The 19,844-nt window shown below is 44.2% G+C and overlaps 1 protein-coding gene across 1 annotated transcript in view; it reads left to right on the plus strand.

The window, feature by feature from the left end:
• LOC145416731 (uncharacterized) overlaps nucleotides 1–19,844 on the plus strand; it is a 57,115-nt gene that overhangs the window by 33,802 nt on the left and 3,469 nt on the right. Inside the window, exons 2-4 of the mRNA XM_080285659.1 lie at nucleotides 3,454–3,641; nucleotides 3,910–4,053; nucleotides 14,662–14,719. Of these exons, the coding sequence (XP_080141785.1) occupies nucleotides 3,454–3,641; nucleotides 3,910–4,053; nucleotides 14,662–14,719 (390 nt within the window). The remainder of the gene's footprint in view (nucleotides 1–3,453; nucleotides 3,642–3,909; nucleotides 4,054–14,661; nucleotides 14,720–19,844) is intronic.

A 19,844-nucleotide genomic window follows, 5' to 3' on the forward strand; every position in this document is an offset into this window, starting at 1 on the left:
ACTGGCTCCGCTAACACACAGCCACTACACAGCGCGTATTTATGTAAGGATAACCACTACGCAACCCGGATATTACTCCTCACTCCAATTATAAGGCCGGAGAGGCTACATAATCTCGTATTTACACGCACATACATACATACATATAAATAGATATACAAACCCGTTTCCACATATAAATGCATAAATAACAGACGTACATATTCGTACACATCAGAGTCCCACTTAATACACATACTGTACATGTATACATACATTCGGGTACATGCATGCACCTTGCCAAAAATCTTTCTAACAACTTTACCTCATCATCCTTCCCTCCTCTTTTCTACTCTGATGGTTCTGTAGCTATTTCTTCTACTGATAAAGCAGATCTCTTTGCACAGACTTTCTCCTCCAATTCCACCTTAGACGATTCCGGTGCTGTTCCTCCATCACTTCCCCCCTCTGACTTCCTCATGGCTGACATTAAAATTTCTTCAGTTGATGTATTTTCTGCCATTACTGGCCTCAGTACTAACAAGGCATATGGGCCTGATGGGGTCCCTCCTGTTGTTCTCAAAAACTGTGCTTCTGTGCTTACACCCTGCCTAGGCAAACTATTTCGCCTTTGTCTGTCAACTTGTACCTTTCCTTCTTGCTGGAAGTTTGCTCTCATTCAGCCAGTCCCAAAGAAGGGTGACCACTCCCAACCCTCCAACTATCGTCCAATTGCTTTAACGTCCTGTATTTCAAAAGTTTTCGAGTCAATTCTTAATAAAAAAATTTTAAGGCATCTTTCCTATCACAACCTTCTTTCCGATCGTCAGTATGGGTTCCGTCAGGGACGCTCCACTGGCGATCTTCTCACCTACCTTTCAGACTCCTGGTCATCCTCCTTTCGGGACTTTGGCGAAAGCTTTGCCATTGCACTTGACATCTCAAAGGCTTTCGATCGAGTCTGGCATAAATCTTTAATTTCCAAACTGTCCTCCTACGGTTTCTATCCTTCTATCTGTACCTTCATCGCTAGCTTCCTTTCTGGTCGTTCTATAGCTGCTGTCGTAGACGGCCATCGTTCTTATCCTAGATCTATCAACAGTGGTGTTCCTCAGGGCTCTGTCCTATCACCAACTCTCTTCCTTTTATTCATCAATGATCTTCTAAGCTGTACATCTAACTCTATCCACTCATACGCTGATGACTCCACCCTTCACCTTTCCATTCGGTTCCCGCAACGCCCATCTCAACAGTTACTTCAAGAAACAAGGGATGAAGCTATGGCACACCTAATGTCTGACTTGGCTCATATCTCTGACTGGGGTAAAAATAATATGGTTGTCTTTAATGCTTCTAAGACTCAGTTCTTACACCTATCAACCCGACAAAATCTTCCACAGGTATACCCACTAATGTTTAATAATATTCAGATTAATCCTGCATCATCCTTGAACATGCTTGGGGTTTCATTTACTCGGGACTTATCTTGGAAAGATCATATTGCATCTCTTGTAAAATCTGCTTCCAAGAGATTGGGTGTGCTAAGCCGACTCCGCTCTTTCTTTACCCCTGCACAATTGTTGACTCTATACAGGGGTTTTATCCGCCCCTGTGTGGAGTACAACTCTCATGTGTGGGGAGGCTCCCCACATACAGCTCTTCTCAATAGGGTGGAGTCAAAGGCTTTTCGTCTCATTAACTCTCCTCCTCTTACTGACTCCCTTCAATCTCTGTCTCTTCGCCGCACTGTTGCATCTTTATCTCTTTTCTATCGCTACTTTAATGGTCACTGCTCCTCTGAACTGTCTGCTTGCATTCCTCCACCTCTACGACGGGCGCGTAGCACCCGTCTGGCAGCAAACTCTCATCCCTTTTCTGTCCAACTCTCTAATGCAAGAGTTAACCGTTACTCCCAGTCTTTCATTCATGCAACAGGTCAGCTCTGGAACTGTCTCCCTCTGTCTGTATTTCCTCCTGCCTATGATCTCCAGTCTTTCAAACGCAGTGTGTCCAGGCATCTCAAAATGATCGGATCTTGAATTTGGCTCTCTATTGTATTTTGTTTTTCTCTTGGAGGGAACTGTTACTGCGGGCTCATGGCCTTTGGTTCCTTCTTCCTCGCATAAAAAAAAAAAAAAACATAAGTCCGTTTACGTATACATGATTATCTACACACTAATCATTCCCTTTCACCATACAAACGTCCATACATGCAGACGTACATTCTCTCTCTCTCTCTCTCTCTCTCTCTCTCTCTCTCTCTCTCTCTCTCTCTCTCTCTCTCTCTCTCTCTCTCTCTCTCTCTCTCTCTCTCTCTCTCTCTCTCTCTCTCTCTCTCTCAAGCTCCTTTCCGCCGGGCGCTAATTCCGCCTCACAATCCAGCGCTGAGCCTCTACTTTATTTCCGGGTTGTGTAATGGAATGTGTGTGTGTGTGTGTGTGTGTGTGTGTGTGTGTGTGTGTGTGTGTGTAGAAGCGCTTCACATAACCTACTATGTCCAGTCAGTTAGGTAAAGAAAGAGAGAGAGAGAGAGGGAGGGAAGGGGGGGGGAATAAAGTAGTACCTTGTTTTCATGAAGGCCTGTAATCACACATATCTCACTGTTACAATAATAAAAAAAAAATCCTCAGCACAACCTCAACAAAAGTTCTCAGGGAGAGACCGGTTAAAGTTGCCATTTTCTTGCGGTCCACTGGGTTTATTCCAAATGAGCTTCGGCCAAGAACAGCAACAACAACAAGCACACTTACCTGGGGTCAGTTTGAAAAAGTTGTAAGCACATTTTGACTCGTGATAAAAGTAATGACGACAAAGGACAGCCAGCAGTTTTCTGGCACTTCTCTTACTAATACAGAAACTAGTGATTTTCTAGTAACTAACAAAGCAAATTTCAGTGTTCTAACCTAGCCTGCTAACACAGCAACTAATAATATTGTAGCATGCAAAACGTAGGCAGCATTGTTCAGGCATATATCTAACTTAGCAACCAGCCTGCCACTTTCTGTCACAATTAACAATTAAGTTTCTAACACTCCCACTGACTCACCAACACAACTAACATTTATCTGATACATTACATACAACCAAGTTAATGACAGCCCAGAATCTTCTAGCATAAACTAACAATTTTCTAACACAGCTAGCAGAGTGTAACACCGAGTACTCAGAGTGCATACCTCCGCCAAGGCGTCACCATCCCCCGTTGTGTTTTCATGACCTTGACCTTTGACCCCCCCTCCCTTTTTTATTACTAAATGTATTCACTTGTTCCTCTGATGCTTCTCAATCAGCATTTTGAATTTAGTGTAATTCCGTTCAGTTGTTTTTCCATAATATTGATGATAGACAAAGAAACTGAGCCCAAACCTTAATCTCCTTGGCGAAGGTAACTGTAGTAATTTCTAACACATCTCATTTTTCTAACTTGTACTAACCAACTAACAACTACTAACACTTCCACCCCCGCTATATCAGGGTTAAGTGTGAAGCTGGAGGAGGATACCACGCCTCCCTCTGCGCCCCCACCTCCCCCCACCAGCACGTCCCCCACTCCCCCCAGTAGCAAGCCGCCCCCTACCCCGTCCTCGGCCTCGCCTCCGCCCCCCCAGCAGGGCCAGGGCAAGAGGGAACAAGACGGCAAGGAGGAAACATCACACCAGAAGGTGGGTTGATGTAAGGGTGGATGGCTGGATAGACGGATGGAAACAACGAATATATTCGGATAGTAAAATATAATGATGAATATACCGTAAAGATTGTGGATAATAGGATAGATTGATAAATTGGTTCATATATCGTCTCCCATCACCGTATATACTTCGATTTTTTGTCCATTCTATATTTCGGACACCAAAATTGCATGCCATAGTCTAAATGTGGCCTTCCTAATGCCGGATGAAGTTGAGGTATTACTTTTCCCGCACACATCAGGTCAAACAGCGACGGTCCCGCACCAACTTCACATTGGAACAACTTAACGAGCTTGAAAGGCTGTTTGACGAGACCCACTATCCCGATGCGTTCATGAGGGAGGAACTATCGCAGAGGCTAGGGCTGTCCGAGGCTAGGGTCCAGGTGAGATGGGTAGGCTATAGGTGATATCGATGGATGGATTGGCACAGGTTCAGACTATAACGAGTGAATGGTAGATTGAGTGATGAGTGAGTAAGCTAGATGGATGGGTGTATATATTGATAGATGGATAGATTGGTGCATAGGAAGTTTGAATAAGTGATGGTTGTGAATGGTAGGTGACTGTTAGGTAGATGCTTTGATGAATAACCGAGTTCAAGCAATGTTCGTTGGATAAATGGATTGCTAGACCACTTTTGCGTCACTGTCCTCTTCTATTCCATCCCATACTCGTTCTTCCCAGCCATCTCCCATTTTTCCCTACCAACTTCCTCCCCATCTTCTCTCTTCTCTTCCGTCTTTCCTCCCCATTACTTATCTTCTTCCGTCTCTCCTCCTCTGCCCCCTTCACTTCCCATCTGCCTTCTTCTTCCCCACTCCCATTTCGTGCAGTATCCCTGACTTTTCCTTCTCAACCGCCTCTGCTCCAACCCCCTCCCTAGTCTCCATGTCACTTCTCCCTCCCCTCCCCTTCCCTGCCACCTCTGTCCCCCTATCCCCCTCCTTTTCTATGTAACTTCCTCCTACTCCTTCTCTTCCCCCTCTGTTCTTCCCTTCCACTCCCCCTTCCCCTCCACCCCTCCCCCCATGGCACCATCTTCCAGCTATAATGTAATTTGGCATCAGTGTGGGGGAGGGGTGGGGGCAGATTCAGACCAGCTCGTTACTGAGGAGGGGGAGGGGAGGGGACGGGGAGGAGGAAGGAAGGGGGAAGGATACAGGGAGGGGATAGAGTAGGAAGGGGAGGGAGGGGAAGACTGAAACACACACACACACACACACACACACACACACACACACACACACACACACACACCAGCTCCCAAGTCATTACCACTAACTTAAGCAATTTTAAGTTCTCACGTACCTGACAACTCCGTCTTTGTTATACTTTAATAATATTAATATTTTCATCTTTTTCTGACGATGTTAATTTTACGGTGGTAGCCAGGTGAGAGAGAGGGAGAGAGAGAGAGAGAGCCTAGTGAAGGGATTAAAAGATAAGCCTTTCCAGTCAGAGAGGTCATTCTTATTGCAGAAATATATAAATTACATGTATGTGGACCTATGTGTGATTTGTAGGGAAAATATGGTTATGAAGTTTGAGAGGGAGAAAGAGAGAGAAGAGGAGGAAAAGGAGAGTAAAGAAATAGTCTCCGTCATGGTCTCCTACTGTGAACATAATTGCAAGATAAATGTGACGGCCTGGAGAGAGAGAGAGAGAGAAAGAAAGAGAGAGAGAGAGAGAGAGAGAGTTGAAACCTTTTTTTTAATTCCTCTTTCGTCCTCGTATGTTTCCCTGTATCTATGCCTGTCTGTCTACCTGTTTATCTATCTATCTGCATCTATCCATACGCTACTTTCTCTCAGAACCCATATATCTGTTTGTATATATCTTGAATCGTTAAGTCTCTCTCTCTCTCTCTCTCTCTCTCTCTCTCTAATTGCCGGAGATGTATGGTTCTTGACGTGGCCCCTTAACTTCTGGAGCCGCTCCCCCGATAATTCACCAGATTTGTCTTCATGAGAGAGAGAGAGAGAGAGAGAGAGAGAGATTATTTATAGGCAGGTATATTTGCTCTTAATTCGATGGACGGATAGCCAGGCAGATCCACACACACACACACACACACACACACACACACACACACACACACACACACACACTGTCCACTTCACCCCACCGCCATGTTGTTTTCGTGTGTACGCTTTTTGACGCAATCTTCGACTTGGTGCAGAAATGTTAGTCTTTTTCCAGTGCTGTTATTTAGAGAGAGAGAGAGAGATTGAAAGCTGTAATGATTTTTTTTTTTTTGGGGGGGGGGGGGAATTTGGATAGAGATTTCAATTTTTATTTTCTTCGGCAAAAAATATTCTCTGTAAATTCTGAATGTCAAGCTGAAACTTTCTTTTATTATTCTTTGTAACCAAAACTCAACATCAGTTAAATTCTCATGGGTTTAGATTAGACCATTATGTAATTTCCATCTTTATTACTGATTATTATTATTATTATTATTATTATTATTATTATGTTATCCATAGCTAATTTTTCTGCCATACTGCACTTAGCTCCATTTGACTAAACACGGCAAGATTTTTATTAACTTTCGCCGGAACTCTACTTATTTCTTACGGACATCGGCTTACATCCCTTCCCATTCACGGCAGACATGCAACACCCGTCTACTAAAGCACTCTCACCCTTTTTCTCGTCATCTCTTTTATGTTCTAGTTAACCAGTAGTCTCATTCCTTCATGTCTGCCCCTCCAACTTTGGCACCTTCTTCCTCAGTCTGTATTTCCCTCAGTCAGTACATTTCAGTATTTTGAACGCAGTGAGTCCACGGATATCGATCTGAACGCATCCTGAATTATTATTATTATTTTTTTATTATTATTATTGCTATTATTATTATTATTATTTTCTGCTAGAGGACTTTTTTCAGGTGCCCGGAATTTTGCTTTCTCTAGTGCACTAAAAATACTTAATTTTGATTCACTGGTATAACTTCGATCTCTATCATCTTTATTATTATTATTATTATTATTATTATTTGGCTTGAACCTTGAAGTGGTGTCTTTATTTTAATGTATTGGTGTTTTGATGTAGGGTTTTGGGTTTCCTGATATTGCTGTGTGTGTGTGTGTGTGTGTGTGTGTGTGTGTGTGTGTGTGTGTGTGTGTGTGTGTGTGTGAAGGGATGGCACGGGTTCGAATCCCCTAGAGCCCCTGCTGGGACACGGTTCAGGGCCCTCCAGACGAATGATTTACCTCAGTATACCACGCCCCCCCCCCCAGCTTGATCTCTCTCTCTCTCTCTCTCTCTCTCTCTCTCATCGTTATTATTATCATTATTATTACTAGTATTATTATTATTATTATTATTATTCCTACCTTCGAGTCTTCATTCATTCTTTTCCTTCATCTCTCCCTTCCTTCCTTCCTCCCTCCCTCCCTCCCTTCTTTCCTTCCTTCCTTCCTTCCTCCTTTCCTTCCCTCACTCCTTCCTTCATCTGCCCAGTCAGCACCATTATCATTGTCTCCCTCCTCCAACCTGCTCATTTCACACATTTCCTCTTTTTCTCTTACTCCCCCCATCACATCCGACACCCCTTTCCTTGTTCTCCCTGTTTCCTTTCTCCCTTCCATTTTAGCCCTCTTCCTTCCTTCCTTCATCCTTTCCTTCCGCCCTGCCCTCCATATTTTCCCGTCTTTCCGTCCGTCCTTTCCGTCCCTCTTCCTACCTTCATTTCTTCATTGGTTCCTTTCATTCCTTTTCTCCTTCCTTTATACCGTCTTTCCCTTTTCTTCTTCCCTTCCTTCCTTCCTTCCTTTCGTCCTTCTTTCTCTCCTATTCATTCCTCCCTTCCTTCTTTCCTACCTTTTTGGTGTCATTGGAACTAACATATATTCAGAAAGTTTATTGTATTTACTGTTTTCCTTGATAGTGTGTGATGTTTTAATGTTTTACCCTGTTTTGTGTTTGTATTTAGTCTGCTGAAAGATTGATAGACTCCTTGGATGACTCTCTCTCTCTCTCTCTCTCTCTCTCTCTCTCTCTCTCTCTCTCTCACAGCTTCCGTCCACTCATTCCCATTCCTCTTCCGCTCATTCGTAACCCTCTCCATCCCTCCTTCGGATATTTCAATTCCTATTCATCCCTCTTCTTTCCATTCCCAACCCATCCCAGCACTCTTCAATCTCTCCCATTCCATCCTAGCCCTCCCCCACCTATCCCCAGTCCATCCTAGCCCTCCCCTACCTATCCCCAGTCCATCCTAGCCCTCCCCCACCTATCCCCAGTCCATCCTAGCCCTCCCCTACCTATTCCCAGCTCTTCCCAGCCCTCCCCTACCTATTCCCAGCTCTTCCCAGCCCTCCCCTGCCTAATCTCAGCCCGTTCTAGCCCTCCCCTACCTATTCCCAGCCTCTTGTTTCATATTCATAGCCCTTCCCAGTCCTTCTCAATCATCAACCTCTCCCAGCCCTGTCGTCATATTCCCAGCCCTTTCCTGCCCTCTTCAGTCTCTCCCAGTCCTCCCTAGCCCTCTTCAGCGTGTCCCAGCCTTCCTAGCAGCCTTTCTGAGCCATCCTAGCGACCCTTCCCAGCCCTTCTCAGCCCCTAGCCATCCAGTAACCGGGGTGGGCTATCAATTAGTGGAGGCGACTTGAGTCCTGTAATCACATTCACCCCTGTCCCCTCAACCCACCCCCCTCCTCTCTCTCTCTCTCTCTCTCTCTCTCTCGTCGTATACATTTTAGAGAGAGAGAGAGGGTAATTCGTGAAGATGCAAAGGAGAAGTGATAGAGAGGCAGGGAGGGAGGGAAGAAGGCATTGATGGAGAGGAAAGGAGGGAGGAAAGATTGGGGAGGTGTGTCAGAGAGAGAGAGAGAGAGAGAGAGAGAGAGAGATTGGAGATAATGAGAAGCGAAGGGAGAGAGATAGGAAAGAAAGATAGCAAAGGGAGAGAAGGAGAAAAATCCAAGAAAAAAATATGATAAAAAGGGAATGATATGAAAGAGAGAGAGCGAGCAACTTCTTTAACTCAGTGTAACTTGAACCAGCCATGTGTACGTGTGTGTGTGTGTGTGTGTGTGTGTGTGTGTGTGTGTGTGTGTGTGTGTGCGTGTGTGTGTGTGTGTGTGTGTGTGTGTGTGTGCAAAGAAATTTATTGTGGGAGAGTCGGACCCACACAGGAGAGAGAGAGCACGAGAGAGAGAGATTGTAACCCCTTCACGCCGAGCGCTTTTTCCCAAATCCCTCAATATTATTTTCACATAAACATCTAAGAACTCTGAGAATTTTTGTAGTCAGTTTCATATATTCTCAACCTTAATTTTCCATTCATAATTTCCTTTACATTTGTGTTGGGGCTGGAGTAGTGATCTTTTTCATTGAATTACACATTTTTTTTTATTTTTCTTCATGCTATCGTCCATAACAGTAGGATTTTTTTTTTTTAACCAGCACTGAGTCATACTGTTCGCCATAGAAGAAAATCAGAATCGTATTTATTTTTAGTTATTTATTAATGTACGTATTTATGGGCATCTGTGTGTACTTACTATGGGATAATCATACTCGTAGATAGTATACGCCATTACGTTTACTAGTGCTACGTTTTTTCCTTTAAGTTTTCCCATTTTCTAAGTCTCTCCTTTCCCTTTCTTCCTCCACTTACCCCTCTTCCTATTTTGCCTCCCCGCTTCCCTTTCTCCTCTCTCCCCTCTTCCTTCCCACTCCCCTCTTCTTTCATTCTTCTCTCTGTGTACCTATCTTGTCTCTGTTTCTCCCTCCTCCCTCTCTCTCCTCCTCTTCTCTTTATCTTTCTTCTCCTCTTTCTTCCTCTCCTCCTCTTCCTTCACTCTTCTCTCTGTCTCTTCTCCTCTTTTTTCTTTTTCCCTCTTCCCCTCCTTCTTCTCTCCTCTCTTTCTTTTTCACTCTGCCCCTCCTTGTCAGTCTCCGTTTGTTAGGTATATTTCCCCACAACACCACAGGGCATTCAGACTGACTAGCTGCTTTATCATACAGGCGGCAAATAGATTAGGGAGAGAGAGAGAGAGAGTGTAAATGGGTGCGTCAAGGCGATCTGAAGTGGACTGATGGTACCTCACCCACGCACAGATTGTCACACGAAGAGATGGAGGAAAGGAGAAGATAAGGCTGGAGGAGTAGGAGAGGGAAGGAAGAAGGAGGGAAGAGATATGGATAGACGAAGAAGAGAAGGATGGATGGATGGAGGGAGGGAGGGGCGGACGGAGGATGGATGAATAGATGAGTGGCTGGATTGATGGAAGGAAGGAAAGAAGGAATGTATGAGAGTGACGAAAAAAAAGAAATGGAAGGAAGGAGAAAGACACAGTGATAGAGAAGATAATATGAAGTTGAAAAATGGGAGATAAGCAGGATACAAGGAACGGATAAGGTGAGATGAGAAATGATGATGATGGTGATGATAAACTTCTGTGAGCAAATAAGAGTGAAAATAATAACTGATGACTTATTTTTCTTTTGCTTTTCTTTTTTCTGTAAATGTAATTCTGTTAAAATAATTTCTTTGCCTTAGTCTCACTGCCACTACTAACTTTCCTCCAACCTTGATATTCTCTTACCCCTCCCTTGCCATTCCATTTCTCCCTCCTCTCTTCTCCCCCTTCCCTTTCCTCTCCTCACCCCCCTTTCCCTCCCCTCCCCTCCTCTTTTCTCTCTCCCCTCCTTATCCATTTTCTGATTCCTTATGTTCCTTTTACCTTCCCTTCTTCCTCTCTTCTTTCACCCTTCTCCTTTCCCTCTCTTCCCCAGTCCTCCTCTCCTTCTCCTTCCCTTTTCCTTCTCCTTTCCCCTCCCCAGTCCTCTCCCTCCCCTCCATTCCTTCTTTCTCTCCATTCCTTTTTCTACATCCTCCTGCCTCCTCCTTTTCCGCCCCTGATCCCCCCCCCTTTCCTCTCCTTCCATCACCATCACCTCTTCCCCTTACCCTTCCCCTCTGTCCTACCCTTCCTCACTTCCCCTTCCATCCTTACCCCCTTTATTCTCCCCTCCCCTCCCCTCATCCCCCTCCTTTTTTTCCTTCCTCTCATCCCCCTCCCTTTCTCCCCTTCCCTTCCCTCCCTACCCCTCATCCCCCTCCCATTCTCCCCTCCCCTAATTCCCTCCCTACGTTCCTCTCTTCGTAGTGAACGCTAATAGGTTATGATGGCCTCCCTCTCCCTACCTTCCTCCCCTCCCTCTTCTCTCCCTTCCCCCTCCCCCTCCCTTCTGCCAAGCTGTACGCGGTAACATTTACTAATTCAATTACTTCACTTACCCCTCCCCCTCCCCCATCTCTCTCTCTCTCTCTTTCCCCCCCCCCTCCGAAAACTCACAAAAGAAGAAATATATAACATAGATAACGTTGCTAAAGCTTTATTTTTACCTGCGACAATAGCCAGGAGGTCAGTGAGTGGCCAGCGTTCTTCTTATTCTTCTGCTTCTGGCGGATTTGTCAAAAGGAGGCCTTTGGAGACATATAAGTGGTACCATATAGGGTGGAAGAATCCATATTTGCTGTCAGCTGGCACCTGAGGTGGCGCCATCTAGCGACAACTTTAGTAAAATTGCTTACTTTAAGCCTATTGAGACATAAAAGTGCTACCATATAAGGGTGTTGGACGTGGAGAATCCAAATCTGACATCAGCCTCCCCGCGCGACCCAGGGCAGTTCTACTCTTGTTATGGACATTATAAACTAGATCTATAAATGAATATATATTAAAGTTACAATATCAATAAACAGAGCCAAACAGGAGACAGATAAATAAACAGAGCAACGGGGTAAATTTACTAGCACAGGCAATAGAGGAGAATAGGTACAATGGTGAAGAGTAGCAACAGAACCGAGGAAATTAGTGCTAGGATAATTGATACAAGCGTGGACTGTTGCCTGATAGATGGATGAATGGATACATAGATAGATAGAGGCAGACGTGGGGGGGGGGTGAAGGGAAAGAAGAGGGTAACTGAGGGGAGAAGGGAAAGAGAGAGGGAAAGAACAGGAGAGGGGGAAAGGAAGAGGGGAATAGAATAGTGAAAAAAGGTCTGAAAGGAGAGAAGAGGGGAGGGAATATTAGGAAAGAGGAGAGAAAGAAAGAGAAGTGGGGGGGAGAGGCAGGGGGAAGGAAAGGGAAGAGAGAGTGGTGAGGCGGGAGAGGCAGGGGGAAGGAAAAGAAAGAGAGAGAGAGTGGTGAGGGGGGAGAGGCAGGGGGAAGTAAGAGAGAGAAAGTGGTGAGGGGGGAGAGGCAGGGGGAAGGAAAAGGAAGAGGGAGAGAGTGGTGAGGGTGAGAGGCAAGGGGAAGGAAAAGGAAGAGAGTGAGAGAGAGAGAGAGAGAGAGAGAGGGAGGGAGGGAGGGAGAGAGAGAGAGAGAGAGAGGTGAGGGAGGCAGGCTCATAAACTCAGTGATCTAGCGGGCGAGCCTCGGAGTCTGGCATCCAACGTCACAGCGAGTCTCCATATATCCCTCAGCCTTATACCTGCCTTATACTGGCCTTATACCACCTCATACTCCTCTTATAGCTCCCTTATACTAACTTTATATTTATGTCTTAGTGTTTAGTATTAGTTCTTATCCATCACCATTGCCATCCTCATACCGGCCTTATACTTACCTGATACTGGGTTTATTTCGCCTCATACTGGTCTGAAAGCTCCCTTATACTTACTTTATGCGTACCTTATTTTCTGGTCTTTATGTTGAGCACCATTGTCACCCTCATACTAGCCTTATATTTACCTTATACTTGGGTTATATTGCTTTTGTGCCTGCCTGTGTTGATTATATTTTCGTTATGCGTCCTGTATAAGCACTATGAGATTGAGTATAACCATCATATTAATATTGACCTGATACTTGCCTGACATCAACCTTGCCATGCTTATACTGCCCTTACACTTCCTTATATCACCCTCATACTGCCCTCGCACTTATATTCCAACTACTTTTCACCTGCCTTATACTTTCCCTATATCGTAGGATCAGAATTTGTCTTACCAGTTATTCTCCCCTATACTGCCCTCATATTTAACTGATATATTACTTTCACCCTCCCTCTTATGCTGTCCATCACTTATCCCATCCTGATACTTGCCTTATATTTCACTGATGTTATTTTTGCCTCATACTTTTCGTTACGTGTATCAGGTTTATAACATTGATAGGCTACTTAAAGTTTAGACATTTTGTAACCCTGTTCCCCCCACCCACCCTCTCTCTCTCTCTCTCTCTCTCCAGCATCCGTATCAGTCTATCTAGCTATCTATATCTATCCATCCATCCAACCCCCTCCTCTCTCTTTCACATCACCCCTTTGCTTTCTCCTATTCCTCTCTCTCCCTTTCCAGCCACTCCTTTTCCGTCCCTCCCTCCTTCCACCCCTCCCTCCCCTCGTCTTCCCCTCCTCCCCTCCCCTCCCCTCACCTGGCTGACACAAGGCAATAACACCTCCATCTCAATTACAGCCAACTCGTCTCATAGCAACCCAACCACCCAATTGATCCTTACCACCACACCGTCATGTCACCTTAGTTTGGCTTAGGTTGACTTTTGTGTATTAGGGTAGTGATGATGGTTGTACAGTATGTTTTGGAGATAGTGATTGAGGAGTAAGTGTTATGAATGTGAGATTGATGGTGATGAATGTGGTGATGTTGTATTGATGTGAGGTAGCTGTGAGAATGATGATGTTGGTGATGATGATGTAATGACGTGATGGTTTTGAGAATGATAAGGATGATGTTTTTGTAATGACGTTAGATGGCTGTAAGAATGATGCTGATGATGGATGGTGATGCTGTTATGACGTGAGATGTCTGTGAGAATGAGGATTATGTTGATTGTAAGAGTGATCATAATAATAGTAACATTAGCAATATTACTGATAGTGTCTAATAGTCAAGGTATTATTCAGTGTTTACAAAAATATATATGTGATTTTTGTCTTCGTTGGAAATCCATTCCAAAAATTAATTAATGGAGATGTTTCGTAACCCCTTCAGTACGACTATAATAAAATGACGTCATAGAAGTGAAAAGGTTAACCCATTTTCTTTGAAGGCCCCATTTTTTCTTGCCACCCTAGACAATTTTATATCAAGGGGTAGAACTAAATGAGGATAATCCAGTGTCCTTCTTATAACTAATTTTTCTTTATTTCTTTATTGACAGAAGCAACCAGACACTGCATGTAATAATCTTAATTGCCTCCTCTTTTCATAAATTATCTGGGTGTGTCATTTAGGGTGATAAAATACATGGTAATTAGTGTAAATGTCTGGAGTGTTGCTTTAATTAGCTTTGTAACTCACTCCTCGTCCGATGGTGTACAGTCGTTTTGATTAAGGTGATGAGTTGCCTGTGTGGATGCGTTATTATTAGTATTATTAATATTAAAATGTTTATTAATTATGGCTCTTTCTTTCTCCCTCTTACTCTCTCGTTTATTTTTTTTTCTCGTATTTTATTTGTAACCTGCTTGTCTCTTCCTTTGTCTTACTCACTCGCCTTTTTTCTTCTCTATTAATTCTAACTTGTTACTCTCATTTCGTTCACCTTCTTACTGTCTTTCGTTTACTTCTCCTTTACTCCTTACCTGTTCTCGTATTTCTTTCTTCTTCTTACTCTCTTTCTTTTTCTTCTTTACTTACCTATTCTCTTATTTTCTGCTCCCCCCACCCGCCTCTCTCTCTCTCTCTCTCTTGTTTTCTCAATCCTTACCTCTCTTTGTCTCATTTTCTTCGCTCCTTTGCTCTCTCCTTCCTTGTCTCTCTTTCTTTCCCCCTTTACCATTTCTCACATTTTCTCCTTTCCTCCCTCTCATCCTTTACCTCTTTCTTCAATTCCCTCTCCTCAACATTCTTTCAAAATCTTCTGTATTATTATTCCTTCTTTCGTTTCTTCCAATCTTTCCTCGTTCAATCCTCACCTTTCCTCCCTTATTTCCTCTTCTCCCTCCTCCCTGCTCATTCCTTACCTTTGTCTGTCTGTGTTTTGCTCCCTCCCTTCCTCTTGCAGGTGTGGTTCCAGAATAGGAGGGCGAAATGCCGAAAACACGAGAGTCAAATGCATAAAGGTAAGTGAGAGAGAGGCTAAAGAATGAGGGTGTGATAAAAGAAAACTAGTGAATGAATTATGAGAACGAAATTGAAGGTGTGTGTGTGTGTGTGTGTGTGTGTGTGTGTGTGTGTGTGTGTGTGTGTGCGTGCGCGCGCGCGTGTGTGTGTGTAAAAATACTTGAAACTGACGTAAGTTTCAGAAGAACTGTATTTTTTTACCGCCTTCTTAGTAAATATCTTCAAGGAATCTTAAAAGTTTTCGACGTAAGGAGGCAAATTAACCAGCGTGGCCAACAGCACACTTTACCACTCAGCCACCTCCACCTAAGAGCATCCACCTCACTCCGGGGGCCTTCAGTCTTGGGGATATAGGAACCACTTGCCAACTTTCTCAACCTTATCTTGCCTCTTCGTCTCACCTTATCACCCTAACTCTCTTCTTCCTCTCAGCTTATCACCCTAACTCACTTCCTCATCCCAGGTTCTCACTCCAACTCATCTCCTCTTCCCCGCCGGGCCTCGTCTACCCCCTCGCCGACCTGATCAACTTTTAACCCTCCATCTTGTGTTGTTTATGGGTCATGTCTCAGCGCTGGAACTGATGCTGTTTTGGCCAGTGGGGCGTAAATCAGGGTTGGGTATCTGGTTAGTTCAGGAAACATTTTTTGTTTCCCCTGGTCGCCCCCTCACTCACTTAAGATGCTGCGCTTTTCATCCTACTTCTCCTCCTCGTCCTCGTCCACATCGTAGGCTCCCTATTGCGTGCCTCCATGTTTGTTTTATCATTTATGGCGATACTTTTTCATCTTTCTCTTGAGACGTAACTGCCCATTGCTTAAGCAGTGTTCACCATCTTTGTCCCTCGCCCCCTCACTCACTGAAGACGTTACGCCTCTTCTCTAATTCCTTTTCCTCACCTTTGACCTTTTCCTTCTTTCATCCATTGTAATTTTATCATTCTAAGTTACATTATGTCATTCTTTCTCTAGGTACATGACTACCCTTTTGATATTGACATAGTGAAGGTACTCATCCCGTCATCTTCCTCTTCAATCTCTCCCTCTTGCTTTCTTCCATCATTCTTTTATCGTGTTAGGTTGTCTTCTTTCATCCTTTTTCTTGATACATGACTGCCTTTTGGTCTAAACAGGTGCCGGCAACTTTTCCTTTCATCGCCTTACTTCCTCCTCACGTCTTCCTTCTCCTCTTCCTTATCTTTTCTTCTCTTCCTCACGTCTTCCTTCTCTTCCTTAGCTTTTCTTCTCTTCCTCACGTCTTCCTTCTCTTCCTTAGCTTTTCTTCTTTTCCTCACGTCTTCCTTCTCCTCTTCCTGACGTCTTCCATCTCCTCTTCCTCACGTCTTCCATCTCCTCTTCCTCACGTCTTCCTTCTCCTCTTCCTCACGTCTTCCTTCTCCTCTTCCTCACTTCTTCCTTCTCCTCTTTCTTGATCTTCTCCGTTTGTTTTTGTGGAAGATTGTGGCCAGATTAAGGAATTGGGCTTTTCATGCACTAGTATAACACACACACACACACACACACACACACACACACACACACAGAAGAAGGACTGTTTCACCTCCTTTATATCGTATTTATGTTAACCATGAGATCTTCGTCCTCTTGAAGCATATTACCCGCATCTCAGTGGCAGAATAAGACAGTACTTTGGCTCTACATCCTTTCCGTAGCACTTCTTCGTGATTAGCGCCATTTTATAGTGTTCGAGAATAGGAGAGCCAAGCAGAAGGCTGTCCCCCCAGAGAGAGAGAGAGAGAGATGCCATAAAACAAAAATTAAGAGTAGTGAAGAGAGGAAAATCAAGGACCTTCATAGTCTTCCCTCCCCTCTTTCCTCTCCCTATTCCCTCTCTTCTCTCATCCTCTTCCCTCCTCTTTATTCCTCCATCTTCTTTCTCTGTCTATCTTTCTCCTTCCTTCTCCATTCATCCTTCATTCTTTCATTCATTCTGGCCTTCTTTCCCTTTTTATTTTTTATTTCACTTTTTTCCATATTTTTCGTTCCCCATTCTCATTTTCATATTCTCTTGCTATCATTTGTTTTCCTTCTAGGAATTTTTCTTTTAGTTTTCCCTCCTCCTCCTCCTCTTCCAGCTTCCTCCTCTCCCTCCTTAACATCTCTTATAATTCTTTCCTCCTCATTCCTCCCCATTTCTCCTCTGTTCCCTCCCTCCTCCCTCTCCCCCTCCCTTCTTCCCTGTTCCCCCTTTATTGTACCCTTCTCTCTCTCTCTCTCTCTCTCTCTCTCTCTCTCTCTCTCTCTCTCTCTCTCTCTCTCTCTCTCTCTCTCTCCAGGACATTTAACTCTTCATTTAAACATTATCTAATCCTTCTACTCCCTTTCTCCCTCCCTTTCTCTCCTCCTTAATTCCCACCCATCTCGCCCTTCCCCCTCTCTCTTCCCCCTTTCCTGTCTCTGTCCCCTTTCCTTCTGTCTCCACCTCCCTTCCCCTCTCTCCTCCTCCTTCCCTCAACTCTCCCACATTTTCCCTTCCTTCAACTCTCCCCTCCCTTTCCTCCTCCCTTCCTCGGTCTCCCCCCCTCCCTCCCTTATCGGATTACATGTCTCACTCCTCCTCATTTTACGATTTGAAAACTTTGTAAATCAACTGACAGGGGAGGGGGGGGGGGTTATGAGAGAGAGAGAGCAGATGGTGGAGGAAGATAGTGCTAGAAGTTGTGGTGGTGGCCGTAGTGATGATAATGATGATGATGATGATGATGATAGGGGTAATAAAGACAGTAAGGTTGATGATTGCCATGATGATGATGCTGGTAATGGTAATAATATGATGATTTTAACGATATAGACATTGATGATACAAAAATGTCTGTATTATTGTCTCAGGGTTTTGCAGTGTGTATATGTCCACGTATTTTTATTTAATGTAGTGTGTACCCTTCTGAACGATATGTGTGTGTGTGTGTGTATTATGTATGTGTATTCTTATGTATGGGTATGTATGTTCTTGTATGTTTCTGTATGCGTGTTTATTCTCAAGTACGTAAACGTGTGCATAAACTGTGTGTGTGTGCGTGTGTGTGTGTGTATGTTTTGCACGATATGCATGGGTATACGTGTTCTTCATGTGTGTATTCCTACATGATTGAGTATTCTCCAGTATGTATACATCTTACCCTATACTGTGTGTGTGTGTGTACGTAAAACCCATGCCTTCAGTAACGCACACAGACCCGCGCCGGCACATGAACGAGCAAAAATCCGTGTCCAGCAGCGGAACTAATTGCATAAATGAACGGAAATGAAAATAGTCGCTCGGATGATCAACTAATTCTCGCTAATTAAAGCAGCATAACAACTCGGCTTAATACCACCCAAGGTTTTTTTAATTGTAATGAAAATGGCGGCCAAGTTGGAAAAAAGTGCGCGCCAAATTCGAAAGCGGCGCAACCATTCGCGATTATATGACCCGATTTCTTTTTTAATTGTAATGAAAATGGCGCCGGGTTCGGTAAAAGGGCAGGGAATTCTTAAATATAACTAGGAAAATCATGAGAAGGCAAATTTTGGAGAAAGGGGGGCGAGGAGACTCTTAAAAAATTATGGAAAACCTCAACATTGCATTGATGGATAAGGATATAGATAGATAGATAGGGAGAGAGAGCAAAACAAAAGACAAACCAAATCAAAACAAATCCAAAAGGCAAACCAAAATCCATAAGAAAAAAAAGTCCGTTTAAAAAATAGGAAAAAGAAAATCACCCCCTACCCCCCAAAAAAATACCCTTCCCCCTCAAAAAAAAAAAAAAAAAAAAAAAAAAAAAAAAAAAACGGAAAATAAAGCAGCAAACGGAGGGCGTGGGAAGTTTGACGCAGTGCCGTTTTTCGCGTCGTTGTCAAATTGCTAACGCGAATCTAAGACCATTTTTTCCCTCCTCATCCTCGTCCGGACCTGAAAATTACCCTGGCGATTTTTGCGTCGCTTCGGGAGCATTAGCAAGTTTTTGATAGCCGTAGTTAGCACCGGGGCTGGCTAATTGGGGGGAGGGGGAGGGGGAGAAGTGAGGAGGGGAGGGGAGAGAGAGGGGAAGGGGAGGATAGAGGGAGGAGAAACAGGAAGGGGTGGTTTTGTTTGGTTGACTTAGTGTGTTCTTGTCTGTTTATATTTTCTGATGTGGCTCTTGTTTTATTATTTTGGTTTATTTCTCTCTCTCTCTCTCTCTCTCTCTCTCTAATAGGTGTGTTTATATTCCGTAATATACCTTTTGTTTGTATGGTTTTATGGAGCTTCTCACACCACTGTTTGTTATTATTAATATTATTATTATTACTTTTATTATTATAAGGATGCACCTCATCATTTGATTATTTTGGTAGTTTTTTCCCATCAAGACTTTTATTTCACATCTCGATTATTCTCTCTCTTTCTCTCTCTCTCTCTCTCTCTCTCACCTGCTTCCTCTTTTCTTTCCTCTTCCCCTCCCTTCCCGCCTCTTCTGCTCCACTCTCACATCTTACCTTTTCCTCTCTCCTCTCTTCCCTCTCCTCTACCCCTTTCTTCCTCAGTCCACATCTTCCTCACCCCTACCCCTCGCAACCCCACCGTAACCCTCTCCTATTCTCCTCTTCCCCTTTCTCTTCCTTCCCTCATTCCTTCCCTCTCGCCTTTCTACATCGCTTCCCCCTCCATTCCCTATCTTCTCTCCCCCGTCCCTCCCTCCCCTCGCTTCTCCCTCCCCTGCCTCTCCTCACTCTTCCCCCATCCCCTCCCTTCCCTCACCTCTTCCCCCTCCCCACGTCCATAGTAGTTGGCAGGCAAGGTGGGGGGCGAGGGAGAGAAGGGGGGAAGCAATGAGTGTTAAGACTGTTTCGCTGCTGTCATGTACTTACCTCTCAGTTGACAGGGAGAGGGAGAGAGAGAGAGAGAGAAGTAGAAAAAGTATAACAAAGAGAGAGAGAGAGAGAGAGAGAGAGAGAGAATAATCTTTCCTCCCTTCCATCTTTCTCTTAGTCTTTTTCAACTCTTCCTCTTTATTTCTTTTTCTCCCATTTCCTCTCTCCTTCCCCCTCCCTCATGAACTTTCTCACTTCTTCTCCTCCCGTACATTATTCTCTCTCTCTCTCTCTCTCTCTCTCTCCCCCCGCCCTTCCCCCTCCCCCC

The sequence above is a fragment of the Coenobita brevimanus genome, chromosome 107, assembly GCF_032717465.1.
Source record: "Coenobita brevimanus isolate Jiangsu-jjx chromosome 107, ASM3271746v2, whole genome shotgun sequence".
NCBI classification, from domain to species: domain Eukaryota; kingdom Metazoa; phylum Arthropoda; class Malacostraca; order Decapoda; family Coenobitidae; genus Coenobita; species Coenobita brevimanus.